Source organism: Podarcis bocagei (assembly GCF_964188305.1).
Source record: "Podarcis bocagei genome assembly, chromosome: 4".
NCBI lineage: Eukaryota > Metazoa > Chordata > Lepidosauria > Squamata > Lacertidae > Podarcis > Podarcis bocagei.
Genome location: NC_138128.1, coordinates 398,062 through 417,969, shown reverse-complemented (window position 1 = coordinate 417,969; position 19,908 = coordinate 398,062). Strand labels below are relative to the sequence as shown.

The 19,908-nt window shown below is 52.9% G+C and overlaps 1 protein-coding gene across 5 annotated transcripts in view; it reads right to left on the bottom strand.

Annotated features, from left to right (window-relative positions):
- ACAP2 (ArfGAP with coiled-coil, ankyrin repeat and PH domains 2) overlaps positions 1-19,908 on the bottom strand; it is a 37,396-nt gene that overhangs the window by 15,092 nt on the left and 2,396 nt on the right. For 4 of the 5 annotated variants that reach the window (XM_081192297.1, XM_081192299.1, XM_081192301.1 and 1 more), the window contains exons 2-10: positions 11,941-11,998; positions 11,268-11,387; positions 10,723-10,776; positions 4,650-4,708; positions 3,840-4,023; positions 2,777-2,821; positions 2,432-2,527; positions 1,930-2,004; positions 569-681 (exon numbers count right to left, since the gene is read on the bottom strand). In XM_081192297.1, the coding sequence (XP_081048423.1) occupies positions 569-681; positions 1,930-2,004; positions 2,432-2,527; positions 2,777-2,821; positions 3,840-4,023; positions 4,650-4,708; positions 10,723-10,776; positions 11,268-11,387; positions 11,941-11,998 (804 nt within the window). Of the gene's footprint in view, positions 1-568; positions 682-1,929; positions 2,005-2,431; positions 2,528-2,776; positions 2,822-3,839; positions 4,024-4,649; positions 4,709-10,722; positions 10,777-11,267; positions 11,451-11,940; positions 11,999-19,908 lie in introns of all 5 variants that reach the window. The other variant, XM_081192300.1, reaches the window with a different exon arrangement.

The window sequence follows — 19,908 nt, the reverse complement described above, 5'->3', positions numbered from 1 at the left end:
TATTTCTGAGCTGAGGGTCAAAGGGCAACGCAAAGCAGCCAGCAGAGTGGGTGAGGGCGGCATGGCCTCAAGGGCAGTTTCCAAGCCGACACACACAGCCTCCATCTGATTTTGGCAGGTAATGCCACACTCCCACTGAAAGGTGGCAGACGAGCCAGTGCAGCAGACCTCCCCCCCGGGAGCTGTGAACTCACCCTGACCCTCCTAGGGAGCCTGCACCCCGCAGACCCACCATTTCAGGCCCACCTTTCCCCATTGATAATGGTTAACAGGGGATTTGGGCAGAAAAATGCATGATGATCAAAAAAACCCAGCAGAGAGAAGCTCACAGACAGCAAAACTAGGGGTGCAACTTTGTGACCCTCCATGTGCTGTTAAAGGGATTAGTCCTGTGGGGAGGGGAGGCGACGCGACAGAAGGTGATGCATCTGCCTCAGAGGCCAGAGAGCCACAAGTGGGAAGGGGAAGAGAGCAGCCTGTATTGGGGGAGCAGACAGCAAAGCCCAGCCCAGGCCACAGACAGTGGTAGCAGCAGGAAGAGGAGGAGGCCAGAGAGGAGGCCGGGTACCTGTTCCAGGTCTTGAAGGCGTTGCTGGCTCGCTTGAAGAGGTAGCCTTCCATGACGACGCCACTGGCGGCATCCACATTGTACTCTAGCATAGGGTCATCGCTGGCGAAGTCCTGGCAGAAAAGAGGCACCTTGCTCAACAAGGGCAGCAAGATGGGGCACCTCTCCCAGGCCGGTCCCCCTCACCCCAAAATACGACAGTCTGCCATGAAGTGGAAAGTGAGCGGCAGCAGGTGGGGCACCAGTCTCCCTTCTGGTGGCGGCAGGTACAGCGGAGACTCTTCACGCCTGAAGGCTTAGTTCTTCCTATCTTGCTTGCCCTTCTAGGGCAAGCTGTTACGGTTCCCCTTGCAAGCTGACATGGGAGGGCAGCTGTGGGGGAGATGGTGGGGCAGGGAGATGGTGAGGCAGCTGAGCCCCACAACTCAAGAAATCCTGCACAGCCCTGCCTTGGGCAGGGAAGGAGAATTGGGGGTCTCAACAAGTTGCTTCGGAACCCAACTGGAGTGGCAGCTCCTGGGTCAAGTTGGTGGAAAGAGGCAGGCGGCCACCTGAGTCAGATGACCAGTTTGTCCCTTTGGGGTCCTCCAGAAGCAGCTCTCAGCAGTGCACAGTCCCAGGGATCTGCAGCTCCATCACGCGGGAAAGCAGAATCCTGCCTGAGAAAGCCGAGAGGCAGAGGACACCTCCGACTTCCCCCCAAAACGCAGCAGCCACTAGCACTTCTCCCCCTCTCTCTCTTTTAAAATACTGTTTTTATTTATTTTCATGGTACAGAAGATAAATTTGGACTACTTTGGTTCTCTTTTGCCTTGGTCTTCCCAAGACCAGCTTCAGAATGGGCTGCTTACTTACATTTTCAAGGGCCGAGACTCAGAAGCAATAATAATAGTGCTGTTTTCAAACCTCTTTGTGACTCTTTCTGGGGAGGGGTTGTTGTACTGTTTTTAAAACTATTTTTAGCTATGTTTGTAAACTGCCTTGACAAACATGTAAAAGGCAATTCCTAAATTTAAAAATAAACAGCACCCAGTCCAGCTCAACACATGTGACAACCTTCTAAGAGCCTAACTGTTTCTACAGAGGTGGCTTCCGTTGGCGGCTGGAGAGACTCTGGTCCCGCCGAGTGGCAGGCGGCCACCTTGGCCTCACTGGAGGGCCAGAGTGGGCATCCACAGAGGACCTGGGCAGCCCTGGCTTCTCCCTCCCCATAGTGCCCCCTGGGCAGCTGGGGCTGGGGGCTGGGAGAGTGCCCTGGAAGCCCTGCTGGCAGCGGGAGCACACTGGGAAACTTTTTTGATGCAGCCAGAAGAGAGAGACCAAGCGGGTGGACTGGCTGCCTCCTGCGTCCCCTGCAGTACCTTTTGCTGAATGGTGGAGTGTTTGTGCTCCATCTCCTTCTTCTCCCTCACAGCATCTACAGCCAGCCTCTCAAGCTGCAAGAAAGGAAGAGAGTTGGCAGTGCAGGCTCCTGTACCTCCAGGCCTTGCTCGGTGTGCCAGGGTGCCCCCCTGCCCAGGCGAGCTCCCCTCCCCTGGCAGCCTACCTGCCAGATTCCCGACCTGAGGCTGGGCAGGGCCTGCCCGCTTCCTGCCGCTGCGCCAAGGAGTTGGCTTCCCAGAATAGCCAAGGTGCCAGGGACCCGCGGTGGGGCTGGTGCAGCGCAAGGGCCGGCTGGAGAAAAGGATGACTCATGCCGCCTGAGCCGCTCCAGAGCCAGCTGCCCGGCCAGCCCTTCTCACGGCAGCAGCAGCAGCAGCGGAGGAGGAGGAGGAGAGAGCCCTGCTCCACCGCCAGAGGAGAGAGCATGAAGGCCAGCTCCGTCCCCGGGAGAGAGACCCAGCCACCCACTGCAGTCGTTACCTGAGCTCCAAGGTCTTTCATGTAGGGTCCAAGTTCACTGAAAAGGTCGTAGCCTTGATGGAAAAAGGCCAGGTGGGCATACATGAAGGACAGCATCTGGCAGGGAGGAAGAGGCAAGGTCTCAGGGGGCTTCCAGCATCCCCCACGCTCCGCCCTCGATGCCAAGCTCTCATCACCCTCCCTCTGCCCTCCTACACCTGGCAAAACTGGCCCCACGCAAACAGCCGCTCATTCCAGAAGCTCCCACAGGGCGGAGCCTGGCACCAGACCCAGGACCCTCAGGGACACATTCGCCCATCAGTTCCAACCCTGCAGTATTTCCTGGCAGGGGCATGAGAAGCTTACCGATTTTAGGATCTCTGATCTCCTCTTTGACTGAAGAACGTTAATCTAGGGGGCAAAATGAATCCTGTCAATATGCCGGCATCAGAGCGTGGGAAGGAAGAGCTAGAAGTTTCTGCAGGAGCAGCGCAAGGCTGGCAGCAGGAGTCACAAAACAAGCAGAAGGATGGGAAACTCAAGACCAGCTCAAGCCCACGTTGCACCTGGGACGCTTCTTGTTTGCAAGGCACCCGCTGGGTCTGCAACCCAGAGCACCGGAGTTCCAGCAAAGGTGGGTGGCTCATTGGCCTCCCAAGAGGACTGGCCTGACTCCTCTCCAAGCCAGAGCTCTCTCCAGCTAAGCCAGGGAGGATTCCCCACTTGGGTCTCCCTTCTGCTGCTTTGAAGTGACCCTTCCCTTTCCCATGGTTCCGTCTCCAAAGCCCTGTGTTCAACCACCAGACACGCTCCAGCTTCCTCTTCCTGCACCAGTCAAGGTGAGGCTGCTAGAAGGGCAACTAACTTTGGGAAGGAGAGTCAAAGCTACTTTTTAAACAAGCACATTTCTCTTTCTGGACATCAGGAACAAAGAAATCCGTAAAACCAGGGCAGCCAAATAAGGCAGAACCCCCCCTCCCAAGGCTCTCCTCACCCTGCAGCTGTCCTTCCCCCTATCCTGGCTTCTTGAAGGGGCTCAGTGGGCCACCTCACCTGGAGGTGTTGCTCACAGCCCAGAACCCAAGGAACAGCCAACTTCAGAGAAAGTGGAGGAGGCCTCTCCACCAGCAGCACCAGCTCTGGCCCCTGGCGAGCCTTCCACAAAGACCCCTCCCCACGCCAGTTCCAGCAGTGGGGGGCTTCATGGAGAATACCCAAGTCACGAGAGGTAACTGCTGAGCTTCTCCTGACTTGCTCAGAGCCTTCACCCGCCCACGGCCAAGGCCGGACTGCCAGCCCTGGCCTTTGCCTCCGCCTGCCTCCGGGTCTCCTGCTAAGCCAAGCAAGACCTCTGCTCTAGCCCCATCTCTGCCAGAGGAGCCCCATCCCCAGAGCCCCCTAGAAGCAGCAACACATTTCCCTGGCCCACCTGCAGGACGTAGTCGAGAGCGATGTGGCGGAAGCACTTCCTGGTGGCCGTCAGGATGTTGGTGGCTTCTTCCACCTCGTGCTGCTTGGTGCGTGGGACCTGGGCGTTCTTGGCCAGGGCATTCTCCTTCTCTTCGCTGACTTTCTCAAACTGCTTCTTGGCATCTTTGAACTTTCGGATATCTCTAGAGCGCAAGGGAAACACAGGGCTCCCCTCCATCAGCCGCCCTTCGCAGCACAGCAGCGCCCAGGCGGCTTCACAGGGGAACTGGGGCTGAATGCAGAGACGGCTTTGTGGACGGGGAGGGCACAACGACAGAGAGAGCGGGCACAGGAGTGCCTACCTGGGGGCAACTGAGGGGGCTCAGCAGAATGAGGCCTGGCACTTCCATCGTGGCTCAGGAGCAGCAGAGGAACAAACAGGAAGCCCAACCCAGGCTGGGCTTTGGCTTCCACTGCAGGAAAGCTTTTGCTTCTTCTCCAGCAGGCATCCCCAAACTCAGCCCTCCAGATGTTTTCGGACTACAATTCCCATCATCCCTGACCACGGGTCCTGTTAGCTAGGGGTGATGGGAGTTCTAGTCCCAAAACATCTGGAGGGCCGAGTTTGGGGGTGCCTCTTCTCCAGGATCAGAGGTCTTGGGAAAACTCCATGGTAAGGCAAGATCTTGCACCATCTGCATGTCCAAGTGACGAGGAAACCTTGAAGATATGCAGCCTCTACTCAAGAGTCCAGCTGGCCTACAGCCCCTCCTGGAAGCCTGACCCCCCCCCCCATCCCCAAGACTCTTCAAGCACAAGTCTTACTTACTCTTTAACGAACGTCTGAAGCTGTGCTTTAATTGATCTTTGTGTTTGGTCAAACAGGATCTGAAATGGAGGAAATGCTTGGAGAGTTAGGCTCAAAGGCACTCCAGGCCCCAGCACCTCTAGCCTCCTCTTCCTCCCAGTTCTCTCAGGGTCCCCAGGCAACAGATCCCAGAGAATGAGCTTCTGCGATTGGCTACCTTTCCCTTTTCTTTTTTAAACTCAAAGGATATTTCAGATTATACGGCAAGCTCACCATGGAGCCAGAGAAGGTACAAATAACAGAGGCTGCCTGCCCTCTGCCATGCATGAACTGTTGGCATCCAGGTTAGGCTACTGCCATGGGCTGCCTATGGAGCAGCCCTTGAAGACAGCTCCAGCAGTGACTGGTCCAGAACACAGCTGCCCAGTTGGTGACTAGGACATGCCAAAGGGAATATCGCTCAGCAGCTCCTGAACAACTTCACTGGCTGCAGAACTATTTTTCAGCACACAGTATCAATGTTCACCTTCACGGCTGGCTCCATGAGCCTTGGAGGGCTTTAGGCAGTCGGCTTTATCTCGGGACTGTGACCCCCACCCCTCCCCACTGGCTCATTTTCTTTAGCATCATTTGACGCTCGCTCTTGAGCATTTGCTACTGTAGGATTATAATGCCATAAGCCACCTTGGGGGCCCCATTCAGTGACCAAAAGAGAGGACAGGAATAGTTTTATGACTCAACAGACCAGCCAGAGAAAGGCCTACCCCCGCCAAGGACCAGCAGTTCTGCTGCAGCAGCCCAGTGAACCCCCAACCCAGCCCCACTCTGCCAGTACTGGCTTTCCCCCCCCCCCCATGCCCAATGCTCTGCAAGCTGCTCAACTGGAGGAGCCCCACATTCAAGGCTTCCCAAGGCCTCTCCTCACTCCTCCTTTCCTTCTTCCAATGGAGCCCCTTCAGCTGGACCCACATCTTTCAGGTGACTGAACAGCAAAAAAAAAAAAAAAAAAAGAACATAAAGCCCCCACCTTTCATGGGCCCTGGATTTCCCCCTTCCCAAATAGGATCAGAAACGGAAGGCAGGACTGAGGCTGCAGGGGAGAGGCAAAGCACCTGCCGGAGGAGCAGCTGCAGCCCTGCGCTGAACCCCAGGGCCCACCTGGCTCCCTCCCTTAGCCTCTGCCTCAAAGACCACACACTGCGCACCCCTCCACTTGGCTAAGCAAGAAGGGCCCCAACCCACAGCCTCCTAAACAGGCCCAGAAGGAAAGTCATAGAATCATAGAATCATAGAATCCTAGAGTTGGAAGAGACCCCAAGGGCCATCGAGTCCAACCCCCTGCCAAGCAGGAAACACCATCAGAGCACTCCTGACATATGGTTGTCAAGCCTCTGCTTAAAGACCTCCAAAGTAGGAGACTCCACCACACTCCTTGGCAGCAAATTCCACTGTCGAACAGCTCTTACTGTCAGGAAGTTCTTCCTAATGTTTAGGTGGAATCTTCTTTCTTGTAGTTTGGATCCATTGCTCCGTGTCCGCTTCTCTGGAGCAGCAGAGAACAACCTTTCTCCCTCCTCTATGTGACATCCGTTTATATATTTGAACATGGCTATCATATCACCCCTTAACCTCCTCTTCTCCAGGCTAAACATGCCCAGCTCCCTTAGCCGTTCCTCATAAGGCATCGTTTCCAGGCCTTTGACCATTTTGGTTGCCCTCCTCTGGACACGTTCCAGTTTGTCAGTGTCCTTCTTGAATTGTGGTGCCCAGAACTGGACACAGTACTCCAGGTGAGGTCTGACCAGAGCAGAATACAGTGGCACTATTACTTCCCTTGATCTAGATGCTATACTCCTATTGATGCAGCCCAGAATTGCATTGGCTTTTTTAGCTGCCGCGTCACACTGTTGGCTCATGTCAAGTTTGTGGTCAACCAAGACTCCTAGATCCTTTTCACATGTACTGCTCTCAAGCCAGGTGTCACCCATCTTGTATTTGTGCCTCTCATTTTTTTTGCCCAAGTGCAATACTTTACATTTCTCCCTGTTAAAATTCATTTTGTTTGTTTTTGCCCAGTTCTCTAATCTGTCAAGGTCGTTTTGAAGTGTGATCCTGTCCTCTGGGGTGTTAGCCACCCCTCCCAGTTTGGTGTCATCTGCAAATTTGATCAGGATGCCCTTGAGTCCATCATCCAAGTCGTTGATAAAGATGTTAAATAAGACCGGGCCCAAGACAGAACCCTGTGGCACCCCACTAGTCACTCTTCTCCAGGATGAAGAGGAACCATTGATGAGCACCCTTTGGGTTCGGTCAGTCAGCCAGTTACAAATCCACTGAGTGGTAGCAGAGTCAAGACCGCATTTTACCAGCTTCTTTACAAGAATATCATGGGGCACCTTGTCAAATGCCTTACTGAAATCAAGGTAGGCTATATCCACTGAGTTCCCTTCATCTACCAGGCTTGTAATTCTGTCAAAAAATGAGATCAGGTTAGTCTGACATGACTTATTTTTCAGAAATCCATGCTGACTATTGGTGATCACAGCATTCCTTTCTAGGTGCTCACAGACTGTTTGCTTAATGATCTGCTCCAGAATCTTCCCTGCTATTGATGTCAGACTGACTGGGCGGTAATTATTTGGGTCCTCTCTTTTCCCCTTTTTGAAAATAGGGACAACATTTGCCCTCCTCCAGTCTGCCGGGACTTCGCCTGTTCTCCAGGATTTCTCGAAGATGACTGCCAGTGGTTCTGAGATCACATCTGCCAGTTCTTTTAATACTCTTGGATGCAGTTCATCTGGCCCTGGAGACTTGAATACATCTAAACTAGCCAAATATTCTTGTACTGTCTCCTTAGTTATTCTGGGCTGTGTTTCCTTTGCAGAATCATTTGCTCCAAATTCTTCAGGTCGGGCATTGTTTTCTTTATCGGAGAAGACTGAGGCAAAGAAGGCATTGAGGAGTTCAGCCCTTTCTGTGTCCCCTGTTTGCATTTCACCATCTTCTCCTCTGAGTGACCCCACTGTTTCTTTGTTCTTCCTTTTGCTACGAACATACCCATAAAAGCCTTTTTTGTTGCTTTTAACCTCTCTAGCAAGCCTGAGTTCATTCTGTGCTTTAGCTTTTTTGACTTTGTGTCTACACGTGCTGGCTATTTGTTTGAATTCCTCTTTGGTGGTTTCCCCCCTTTTCCATTTTTTGTACACATCCTTTTTTAATCTTAATTCAGTTAAAAGTTCTTTAGATAGCCACCCTGGCTTCTTTAGGCACCTTCCATGTTTCCGTCTCATTGGTATTGCCTGACATTGTGCTTTTACTATCTCCCTCTTAACAAACTCCCAGCCATCATGAACTCCCTTTCCTTTTAGTATTGCTGTCCATGGGATCTCACCCAGCACTTCCCTAAGTTTTATGAAGTCGGCTTTCTTAAAGTCAAGAAATTGAGTCCTAGTATGCTTGGCTGCTCCTTTCCGCTGTATAGTAAACTTCAGAAGAGCATGATCACTCGCGCCTAATGATCCTTCCACTTCTACCCCACTAACCAGGTCATCAACATTGGTTAGGACCAGATCTAAAATGGCTGTTCCTCTTGTTGCTTCTCCCACTTTCTGGACAATGAAGTTGTCTGCAAGGCCAGTGAGGAATCTGTTTGACCTTATGCTCTTGGCTGAGTTTGACGTCCAACAAATATCCGGGTAATTGAAGTCCCCCATTACTACTATCTCCCTTCCTTTTGCATGCTTGGCCATCTGTTCCAGGAAGGCATCATCTATGTCCTCCGTTTGGCTTGGGGATCTATAGTAAACTCCCACAATGAGGTCTCTGTTATTCTTCTCTCCCTTAATTTTGACCCAAATGCTCTCACTTTGGCTTTGAGGTTCTAAATCTTGGATCTCTTCACAGGTATACACATCCCTGACATATAACGCCACTCCTCCTCCTTTCTTGTCTGGTCTGTTTCTCTGAAATAGATTGTATCCCCCCATTATTACATTCCAATCGTGGGACTTATCCCACCAGGTTTCAGTGATGCCTATTATGTCATATTTAGTTTGCTGTACCAAGAGCTCAAGCTCATCTTGTTTATTTCCCATGCTTTGCGCATTAGTGTACAGACATTGAAGTCCATTAATCATTCCCCCGTGTCTCTTATTTAAGGATTTTTTCCTCCCACCACTAGGTCCGCGTGCTGTTTGCTCCATTTGGTCTATGACATTTGGATGATCATCTTCATTAATTGATAGACTCCTACCTTCAGGAGCACTGTCTCCCTCCCCCACATTAGTCAGTTTAAAGCCCTCCTGATGAGGTTTCTGAGATTTTTGGCAAAAACATTCCTCCCAACCGTTGTGAGGTGCAGCCCATCACTTGCCAGAAGTCCATCTTCAAGAAACTGCAGTCCGTGATCTAAGAATCCAAACCGTTCCTGTTTACACCATTTGCGAAGCCAGCTGTTCACTTCCACTATTTTCCCCTCTCTCCCTGGGCCACGTCGTTCAACTGGGAGGACAGACGAGATGACAATTTGTGCATTTAGTTGCTTCAATTTCCTGCCGAGAGCCTCGTAGTCTCTTTTGATCTTCTGGAGGCTATTGCTTGCAGTGTCATTGGTTCCCACATGAACCAAGAGGAAGGGGTATTTGTCAGTGGGTTTTATGATTCCTTGCAGTCGTTCAGTTACATCTTGGATCTTAGCCCCGGGGAGACAGCACACTTCCCGAGACATCTTGTCAGGCCCACAGATCACTGCTTCTGTTCCCCTCAGTAGGGAATCCCCTATCACCACTACACGCCTCCTCTTGGGTTTGGTCGGGGTTCTTCCATGAGCTGTCCGTTCCAAGGTCGCCTGCACATTCCCTGATGACTGACTTTGCTGCTCGTCTTCATATACCTGATCGACTGTAATGAGGGAGAGATCCTCAAATGGAGTCTGCTCTTCGTCTTCCATGCTAGGGGAGAGGACCTCAAAGCGATTGTGTATTTCTAAACAATCAGAGTGAACCCTGGGCCTCCTACTTCTTTGAGTCACGTTTCTCCATATATGTGGCTCCTGTGTTGATGAACTAGCCTCCTTCTCAGGGGAGTCCCCTGTCTCCTCCTTGGTGGGGACGGTGTGCTCTGTTGCTTCCAAGAAGAGCTCCAGCTCTCTAATTCTTTGGAGCGTAGCTACACGTTCCTCCAGTTGCTGGACTTTGTCTTTTAAAAGGGCAATCAACATGCAGTTGCTGCAGGTGAAGCTGCCTGCAACCTTTGGCAAGATGGCAAACATTGCGCAGGAATCGCAGGCGACTGCAGCTGTTCCCTCCCCTTCCAGTCATTGCTCCTGGGCCCAAGAAGGCTCCCCTCGGACCACAGCTTGCGTGCAGGACGCCCCAGGCAGGAACCCCCCACCACATGCCCTCTGGACGCCTCTTGCTCCAAGGCACCTTCCAACGTCCAGCCAGTCTCCCGGCTTTCCCCACTAGCGCTGCCTGTGCCTTCCACAAGGGGGCACTGAGAGATGGAAACTTGGGGTTTCTAAGCTCCAGAGTCCTGCTCTGGGACTGCGAAAACAAGCCACAAAAATGTCAGCGGGAGGGAGAAGAGCCCCTGACTTCCTTCCATCTCTCTTCTTTCCCCCCATGCCGGGAAGATGCATGGCGGAGGCTTCCTTCTTTCGCTGCAGCTGAAAGAATCAGCCACACCATTCGGCAGGCTGCCCCGAGGCTGCAGGAGTCATCTCTGACAAAGCCTCTGTGTTAAGGAGGCTAGAAATTAAGATGTGCCCGGCCCTGCACAGACTCTGGCTGCAGATTCACCCCCATGCCTGACAGAGGGAGGGAGGCAGAGTTTCCAGGTGGCCAGCCAAGAGTGCCAAGAGCGGCAATGTTCCAGGAAGCTGGAACAACCGAGTCATGCACGCTCCATCGGGACTTCAAAACAGACATTTTTTAAATAAAGAGAGAGAGAGAGATTTAAAATCTTTTAAGGAGGCACTTCATTTCTAAGTGTCTTGGAGTGCCCACGAAACACAGGGAAGAAAAACTTTCACATCTCTATCAAGCAGCTTTCTAAATCCATAGAGGAGAAAAGCGGAGCTACTTCTGAAACTTACAGTGTGGTAATTGATCATCTCTTGGAGGCTGTCGGAGAACTTTGTCAAGCTGGTCTGCAAAGGGGGTGGGGGTGGGGTGGGGGGCGGGGAGAGGAAGCAACAAGGCCAGATAGATTATTCCTGCCCAGGGAACAGCAGGGAAGCCCCTCTCCCAAAGGGTTCAGCAAAGACTGCGGCTGCACTGGGGGCTGGGAGGGGAGGGCGGGATTCTGCTCTTGCAAACATTCCTCTTCTCCAACTTCTCTCAAGGGGTCAGCATGAACTAACAGATATATTTACCATTTGAAGGCTGAAGAGCCAAGTACGCTTAGCTTAAGGAGATGAAAGCAACAGATATTTAATGGGGAGCCCATTTAAGTTCCTACACTCTCTTAGGAACAGCTCCTCCCTGGATGGGCTGTGGATTCCACCTCCCGCCCCTGGTTAAGAAAAGCCCACTCAGGCGCCCAGGCGGGCAGCCCCCCCTGCCCGTTCCCCAGGCGAGGGGAAGCTCTAGACCCCAGAATATGGAACTCTTCTGAGCCCACTTGGCAGGGAGCACTTACCTCCACGAGGGCATCCTTGCTGGAATACTGAGCCAGGTCCTGAATGCCATGGATGAACTGCTTGTTTGCCAGGCAGAAGGCCTTCCCCGTGTCAATCATCGCAATGCAAAGCTTCACTAACTGAAAGAGAAGCAGCAGAGTCTTCCTATCTCAGGGCCCCGGTCGTCTCTCAACATATCTACTCTGCAGCAAAGAAGAGCAAATGCCCTTTTCCTCCGACATCTGGCTGACCACCTTGGCAGATGAAAATGCTGGATGGGACAGACCCTGCTGTCCTGTTGCTGGATCCGGCCAAAGGGACTCCATCTAGTCCAGTCTCCTGTTCTCACAGGGGCCATTCAGATGCCCCCACCCCATGAGAAGCACACCAGCAGGACCTGAACACAACGGCCGCCACTCTGCCCACCTGCGATTTCCAGAAACTGGTTGTGTTCCGCATGGCAATGCCCGCCTCAATAGTTGACTGGCAGTTAGTTGACCCCCAGGTTCCAGGAGCACAACTGGCTTCAACTAGGAGTTGGGCCTAAAGGGTGGCATTCAATATCCCCCTTCCACTAGTGCAAGGATTTATGCTTACGCAACAGAGCTTTGCTTCTCCCTCCCCAAACCTTCCCCTAAGGGACCCTCTGAGGAGCAAGATGGGGGTGGAACTGCCCAGGTGACGTTTGCTCACCTTGTCCAGCTTCTGCTCTAGCTCTGTGACATCTCCTTCCACATCTTCCAAAGCAGCCCTGCAAGGAGAAAGAGACTGAGATGTCACACCCTCCAGACTCCCTGGGAAAGTTGTCGGTTGCTAACAGAAGACCCACACATGCAAAGCAGCCAGTTCAACTTCAGAAAGGCTTACAGTGGATCTCCCTGGAGGGGTCTGAGGGATGGGGGTGCTCCATCCTGGCACAACCAAGAGGCACGGGGTGGTGGAGGACTGTGTAGCAGAGGGAGACACCTTGCACTCGGGCCCTGATGTCCAGGCACTCCTGGAAGTCCCTGCAGTTTCAGTGGCACTGGCTTCCCCATTTAGGTCTGGCCAGATTCCCATTGTTTGAACGCCAACTCTGAGAAGAAGGCGGCTTCAGTGTCAACAACTGCAGCCAAGCACTCAGGGCTGCTTGCAAAATGAGTCGCCTCTCAGAGGATGCCTCCACAGAGCGGAGTCAACAGCAACTGCCAATGCCAGGTGGGACCTCAATTTGCCACCGGGTGCCACAGAAACACTCTCCCCACTCCAGGCATGGCGCTGCCAAAACCGTTTGTGGAAAAGGGCTCTTTAGGAGGGAGGATGACTACCTTTTTTAAAAAAAATTGCCTTTTCGATTCCCCTTTCATACAGAGCCCTTTCCCCACACTCTGATCTCCATGAAGCTGTAGGATCGGTGTGAGGAATGCAGCCAGTGGGCAGAGCCACCCAGGAAAGTCTCTTCACACACACACACACCCTGCAACTGGGATGCACAGTCCAGCTGCAGGGGACCACGCAGCCAGGAAACAGCTGACAGGCTCTGCAGCTGCGGGCCAGAGGGGACGAAAGCCATGAAGCAAAGGGTCATTCCTCCTTTCTCACCGTTTCCATTGGGGAGGAGGCAGGGAAAGAGGCAAAGTGTTCATTTGGGTCTAAGCTGCAAAGCAGGCCCTCTCAAATCCAGCAAAGCTTGTTCCTGGAGAGCTATGCAAATGGACTCTGATTATTCCCAGGCACCAGCAGCCTGCCAGAAAGTGAATGTTATTCACTTGGCTCCTTTGAGAAAGCACCATGCAAAGAGACTGCCCCAGACACAGGCCAGCCGTGATGCACGGACCTCCACCTGGCTGAGCGGGGATGCTTCTGGCAGAAGCGCCAACCTGCAGGTGCCTCTTGCCTGGCGTTAACAAGAGTGGCGAGGCCCAGGCCGGCCTGACCCACAGCCGTTTGTGCTCTCCCTCCCTCAAGGAACAGTGGCGTCCAGAAGGGCTGGAGCCCGTTGAACAACCAACTGGAGCAGATGGACCCACAAGCAGCACCAGGAACCAACGGAGGACATCCCAGACACGTGAAAGGAGGGTTCTGAGGGTGATGCCAGCCATGGTTGGCCACATTTCTTTACTTACAGAAGGGGGGGGCATCTTCAGTAGGAAAGCAGTGCTTGGGTAAGTTTAAAAATCCTCTTTAGCCAGTACCTGCCTGAATGGCTTTTTGCAGACAGAAAGCCAGAGGAACTGCCTGCTGAGGAGAGGGGAGCCAGCGTGAGCGGAGCTCTGCCATCCCACCCCCTCCCTTGGCTGCTTTTCCTGCAACAGATGGAGCAGGCCGGCAAGGAGGTTCAACGTTTTCTGCCACCAGGATTCCCCAATGGGCAGAATGTTTTAGAAGTTTTATTTAGGACCCTGATATCCTGCTTTGTCCTCCTAATAGGCTCACAAAACACCTTACAAAAGATGTGCCCAATTAAAAACCAGGGGAAGGGCCCAGTAAGAGCTGAATGCTATACCCTGGCAGGCAAGAAGGAGAGGCTGGGAAGGTTGGCCCCCATATAGTGAGGGCAGCTACTGATGCCCCTGTGGCTGCTCTGCTCCCTCCCACCCTGGTTCTCCATCCCCTGCCCCCTGGCTATGAACAGAGGCCCCCACCCTTTTCAGGCGCAGCATCCAGGGAGCAAACCTCAGGCGAAGGGCAAACAGTGGGGTCAAGGGGGTGGCAGAAGCTCCGCCACCAACAAACCAGAGAAACCCAATCCAAGACTGGAGGAGCAGCCAAGGACAAGACGCCACACAAACCAATGTACCGTATTTTTCGCACCATAGGGCGCACCAGACCATAGGGCGCACCCAGTTTTTAGGGGGGGGGGGGAAATCAAGAAAAAAATATTTTTTCCTCCCGCTCGTGGGATTTAGATCCCGCTCGCTGTTTTGGCTTCCCCTTTAGCCCCGTGCAGCCTCTCCTTGCTGGGAGACGCTGTGCAGGGCTAAAGAATCCATAGCCCTGTGCAGCCTCTCCCTGCCGAAGGGGTTGCGCGCGGCTATGGCACAAGCCTGCATTCGCTCCATAGGACGCACACACATTTCCCCTCACTTTTTGGAGGGGAAAAACTGCGTCCAATAGAGCGAAAAATACGGTAATTGTAACCAATGCTGCAGCAACGGAGGCACCAGGAGGGAGACTGGCCTGCGACACTCCACAGATAACAGCCAGGGAACACAAGGCCTGTCCGGAAATGCTCCAGTTCACCCCCTCAGTCAGGAATCAAACTGAAAGTCGCCCCATGCTCGCTCCTCTAACTGTATTTCGTTTGATTATGTACGCAATAAAGAGCAACCTGAGTGAATTGAACACAGAGCCTCTGCCATGGAAAAGGGTCCCCAATGCACGTCATTATTGCTCCATCTCCGAACGGGGCAGGGAACGGTCAGGGAAGCCCCCGTCTCTCCTCCTCCCCAAAAGGACTTTCTCATAAGCAGAGATATCCGGCTGCCAGAAGTCAGCTTCCTCTCAGAAAGAAAGGAGAGCGAAGTGTCAAGCACCCAGGGGTCAGAACCTGTCCACCCACAGCGCCTGCTTTTGCACACAGGTCCAGCTTCCATCCTCAATGGCACCTCCGGGGGGGGGGGGCTGGGAAAAGCCTCCCTGCCAGAGACCTTGGAGAGCTGCTGCCAGCCAGAGTCAACAGCACTGAGCTAAGCGGTCTAACTCAGGAGAAGGCAGCTTCCCGTGCTCCTAGCATGCGTTTAAACCCCAGCCTATGCTTCGGAGATCTTTCTTAGTCTTCGTGGCTGCCCTGTGTGCTTTAAATGTTTGCCAAATGAGGACACTGCATCTGAAGCACTAAGGCAGCTCAAGATGTAGGTGGGGTTGGGGGAGGGCACTGCCAAATGGGGCACAGAGAGACACCTTGCATGTGAGTGTATTGAGGGTCGGTATTCTGCAAAACGGTCTATCCTGTTTGCAGGGCTTCAGCAACCAACTGCAAAGCCACCTCCGTTTCCAGTTGTGCAGAGGAGTGGCTGGATGATGTGCTGGCCGTCAAGCAGCCTCCTTCTTCCCTTGAGGCCCCAAGAGCACAAGGACGCACTGGCAGCACCCACAGCATTGTGGAGCAGAAGCTCTGTCCCTTTAACCCAGAAACTGCTCCAGCTTGTGTGAGTTAGGTTCTTGGGGTTAACGTACCTTCCTTAGTTTTCAAATATGGGACTAGATTTTTTTTGGCCTCTAGATTTTTTTTGTACGGTTTGTATCTGTTAATTTCTTTCTTTGAAAACAGTAAAACACATTTACAAAAAGAATAAAAAGAAGAGGGTCCATCTTTGGGAGTAAACGCTTGGATCCTAAGGCAAGTTAACTTAAGTAGTTCTTGGCAGAAAACACTTCTGCTTCCGCCTACCGCACCTCCCAGAAAAGTCTCCCCCGAGGGCTTGGTGCCCCTCTTGAGGACAGCGGTGGGCACCAACTGGGAAGGCTTTAAAAGAGGGCAAGACAAATGCAGGGAGGAGGGCGCTACCCAAAGCTGCAGGGATTCACAGAATGGATTTCACTGCAAGTTAAAATTGTTTTGGTTGTTTTGTTTTCTATTTGTAAATGGAGGTTAGTATGAGGCTTGGGATTGCGACCGTGGAGGGGCGAGGGAGGTATGGCGGTGGGGGCAGATGTTATAGGCGAAGGGGATCGAGATATGGATATGCTCGTACCCCTTCCAATCTGCGCCCCATCCCGAGAGACGAGGGTAGGGTGAGCAAGGATTACTCACCTCCTTCACTGGTGTTGTGCAATGCCAGGTCTATAGGCAACAAAACTGCTACCCTGCGAGATTTCTTTATCTCGCAGGGAGTTGACCTGGCTTGTGTGACGGAGACCTGGGTGCGCGAAGGGGTAACTGTTACATTACGAGAGATGGCGCCCCCGGGTTTCTCCGTCCTCCACCAGTCACGGACTGTGGGCCGGGGGGGAGGGGTGGCAGTATTAATCCGGGAAGATTGTTCTTTCAGGGCTCTACCATCGCCATCGATCCCCGGCATTGAATGTGTTGGCCTAGTGTGGGGCTCCGAGGAGAGCTTGGCTGTCTGGCTGGTGTACCGGCCACCTAGCGCACCAGCAGCCACCCTGTCAGGCCTGCTGGAGGCGGTGGCCGGCTGGGCCTTGGAGTTCCCTAACCTATTGGTATTGGGAGACTTCAACTTCCACGCTGATGCCACTCCCTCCTCACAGGCTCTGGACCTGGTGTCTTCCATGGCGACACTAGGGCTCTCCCAGTTTGTTTCGGGCCCCACACATCAAGCAGGCCACACGCTGGATTTGATCTTTGGCGCCGGTATAGATGTGATCATGTCTCCTTCGATGAAGGTGCCATGGTCTGATCACTACGCTCTGAAAGCCAGGATTGACTTTCCACCCCCACCCTGCTTAGGTGGCGAGCCGATTTGGGCTCGCCCGCGGAGGCTGATGGACCCGGATAGATTCCGTCAAGCCTTGCGGGACCATGCTCCCCCTGGCGACTCATTGACTGAGCTTGTTGAGGGCTGGAATACCCAGCTCCTGGCAGCCATCGATGAGATCGCACCTAAGCGCCCTCTGCGACCCCGCAGAAACCGGGCTCCCTGGTTTACCGAGGAGCTTCGGAAAATGAAGCGGGACCTCAGACGGCTAGAGCGAGTATGGCGGGGTGCCCGTGACGGAGCCTCAAGAACATCTTATAGGGTTTTTATGAAAACCTATGAGATGGCAGTGAAGGCTGCTAAGAAGTCTTACTTCTCGGCCTCCATTGCATCCGCTAGCTCTCGCCCGGCGCAATTATTTAGTATAATTCGGTCTTTAACGTCCCTTGAAGGACAGCCAAATTTAAATAACAATCTGACACACAGCTGTGAGGCATTTGCGAGCTTTTTTGCGGAGAAGGTCCTGTTGCTCCGCCATGACCTCCCTGCCAATTTGGATACAATAAAGGAACTGGAGGCCCCTCGACTGTCCTCGGGTCCAGTATTGGACCACTTTGACCGGATATCTCCAGCCGATGTGGACAGATTCCTCCAAGCTGGAAAGCCCACCACCTGTCCTCTGGACCCGTGCCCGTCATGGCTGATTAGAGCGTGCCCAGACGAGGTGCGGGGCCCCCTGGGGGATATCATCAATTTGTCCCTTGGCACCGGGATATTCCCAGGGGAACTGAAGGAGGCGGTGGTGCGTCCGCTCTTAAAGAAAACATCATTAGATCCCTCAGATCTATCCAATTACCGCCCGGTCTCGAATCTTCCATTCCTGGGTAAGGTGATTGAGAGAGCGGTTGCTGAACAGCTTGGTAGGTTTCTGGATGAAACATCTGCTCTGGACCCATTCCAGTCCGGCTTCCGCGCTGGTCATGGGACCGAGACGGCTCTGGTCGCCCTAACAGATGATCTCCGCAGACAGCTGGATCGAGGCGGGTCGGGGCTGCTGATTCTTCTAGATCTGTCAGCAGCCTTTGACATGGTCGATCACGAACTCCTGGACCACCGCCTTGCCGACGTGGGGATCCAGGGCACAGTCCTTCAATGGCTGTGCTCGTTTCTCTCTGGTCGGGGACAGAGGGTGGCGCTTGGGGGGGAATTGTCATCACGCCACTCCTTGGTGTGTGGAGTGCCTCAGGGTGCAATTCTCTCCCCGATGCTTTTTAACATCTTTATGCGCCCCCTCGCCCAGCTTGTCCGGAGTTTTGGGCTGGGTTGCCATCAGTATGCTGATGACACCCAACTCTATCTGTTGATGGATGGCCATCCTGACTCGGCCCCAGACACACTGACCAGATGTCTGGAAGCTGTGGCTGGATGGTTACGTGGGAGCCGGTTGAAGTTAAATCCTTCGAAGACAGAGGTCCTCTGGCTGGGGCGGGACGATATGGGATCGAGGGGGCAACTCCCATCTCTTGCGGGGGTGCAATTAGTGCCAGCACCGTCCGTTAAGAGTTTGGGTGTAATCTTCGATACCTCCCTCTCTATGGAGTCGCAGATTACAGCTATAACAAAGGCGGCATTTTTTCATCTCCGCCAAGCTAAGCAGTTGGCCCCTTATCTCTCTCGTCCTGACCTAGCCACTGTGATCCATGCGACGGTCACCTCCAGACTGGATTATTGTAACTCGCTCTACGTGGGGCTGCCCTTGAGACTGACCCAGAAACTCCAGCGGGTGCAGAATGCCGCGGCGAGACTCCTTATGGGGTCTTCGCTGCGAGAGCACATTCATCCGGTATTATACCAGCTGCACTGGCTCCCGGTGGAGTACAGGATCAGGTTTAAGGTGCTGGTTTTAACCTTTAAAGCCCTATACGGCCTAGGACCCTCGTACCTACGGGACCGCCTCTCCTGGTATGCCCCACAGAGAAACCTACGGTCTGCAAATAATAACATCCTCAAGGTCCCAGGCCTCAGAGAGGTTAGGCTGGCCTCAACTAGAGCCAGGGCCTTCTCGGCTGCAGCTCCAAACTGGTGGAATGCTCTGTCAAAAGAGACTAGGGCCCTGCGGGACCTGACATCTTTCCGCAGGGCCTGCAAGACAGAGTTGTTCCGCCAGGCCTTTGGTCAGGGCGCAGCCTGACTCCCTCCTCTGGCAACCTGCACATAATTCTACTTAATTGGTTGCCATCAATTTGATTTAATTAATTTTTATAATGAAATATTTTTAGATTGTGTGATTATTTGATTGATTATTTTATTGTTGTTAGCCGCCCTGAGCCCGGCTTTGGCTGGGGAGGGCGGGATATAAATAAAATTTATTATTATTATTATTAAAATAGCTTATGCTTCTGAAAATGCCAATTAAGATTGTCTTTTCAGTCTGTTGGGCTAGCACAGGGACAGGGAACTTTTGTCCCTCCAGATGTTGTCAAGCAACAACTTCCCTCACCTCCATCGGCCATCCTAAGGGTCACTATTTGGAGGGTCACAGGCTCCCCCCCCCCCCCGCTGAACTAGAGCACAAAAGGCAAGTGACACATTACAAAGCATCCCCACCCTCTGCCTTACAGCTGTGGCAGATTAAATACTGCTTTCCAGTCTTTGAAGAAGCATTTCCCTCCTCCTTGCAATCCAAACAAAAGTTTGCTGACGCGTTGCTCTGTAGCAACACTGGTTAGGGTTTGATGCTTGGAGCCCCTCCCTGAAACAACTTCTGCATTTGACATCCGTCATTTGCCCAACTGGGTCAACTCGAGGCCTGTTCTCTTGTCTAGTTTCACTGGTCTTTGTCAGAAGGAAACTGAGGTTATGCCCCGCGAAGCCTGGAAGGAGACTGCAAAATTCCTAGCTGCCTGAATCCAGTTTTGTGGTGCCTGAGATTTCTCCAGCCTCATCAACAGACCAAGAGGGCTGTATCCAGATAGGCGAGACTATGGTTTATTAAGATGAGAAGAAGGCTGAGTAAGCCTTGGACTCACACAAGAGCCCTCCTCCTCTTCCAGCGCCACCACAAGGAGCTCGAACTTCCAATTTCTGATTAAACACAGCTTGTTACGTCATCCAGATCTGACAAATAGTAGTTTATCTTAACTATGGTTTCCTTCAAACAAGCCAACTTCAAGCACAGGTTACAAAGCAAACTTGTTTCAAAAAACTGTAGTCTGTCAGGTTCAGATGCCATGCGAAAGTGGTTCATTGAAACCTGAAGCCAGATTGGGAGAAGGTACAGGAATGAATGTGCCTGGGGCTG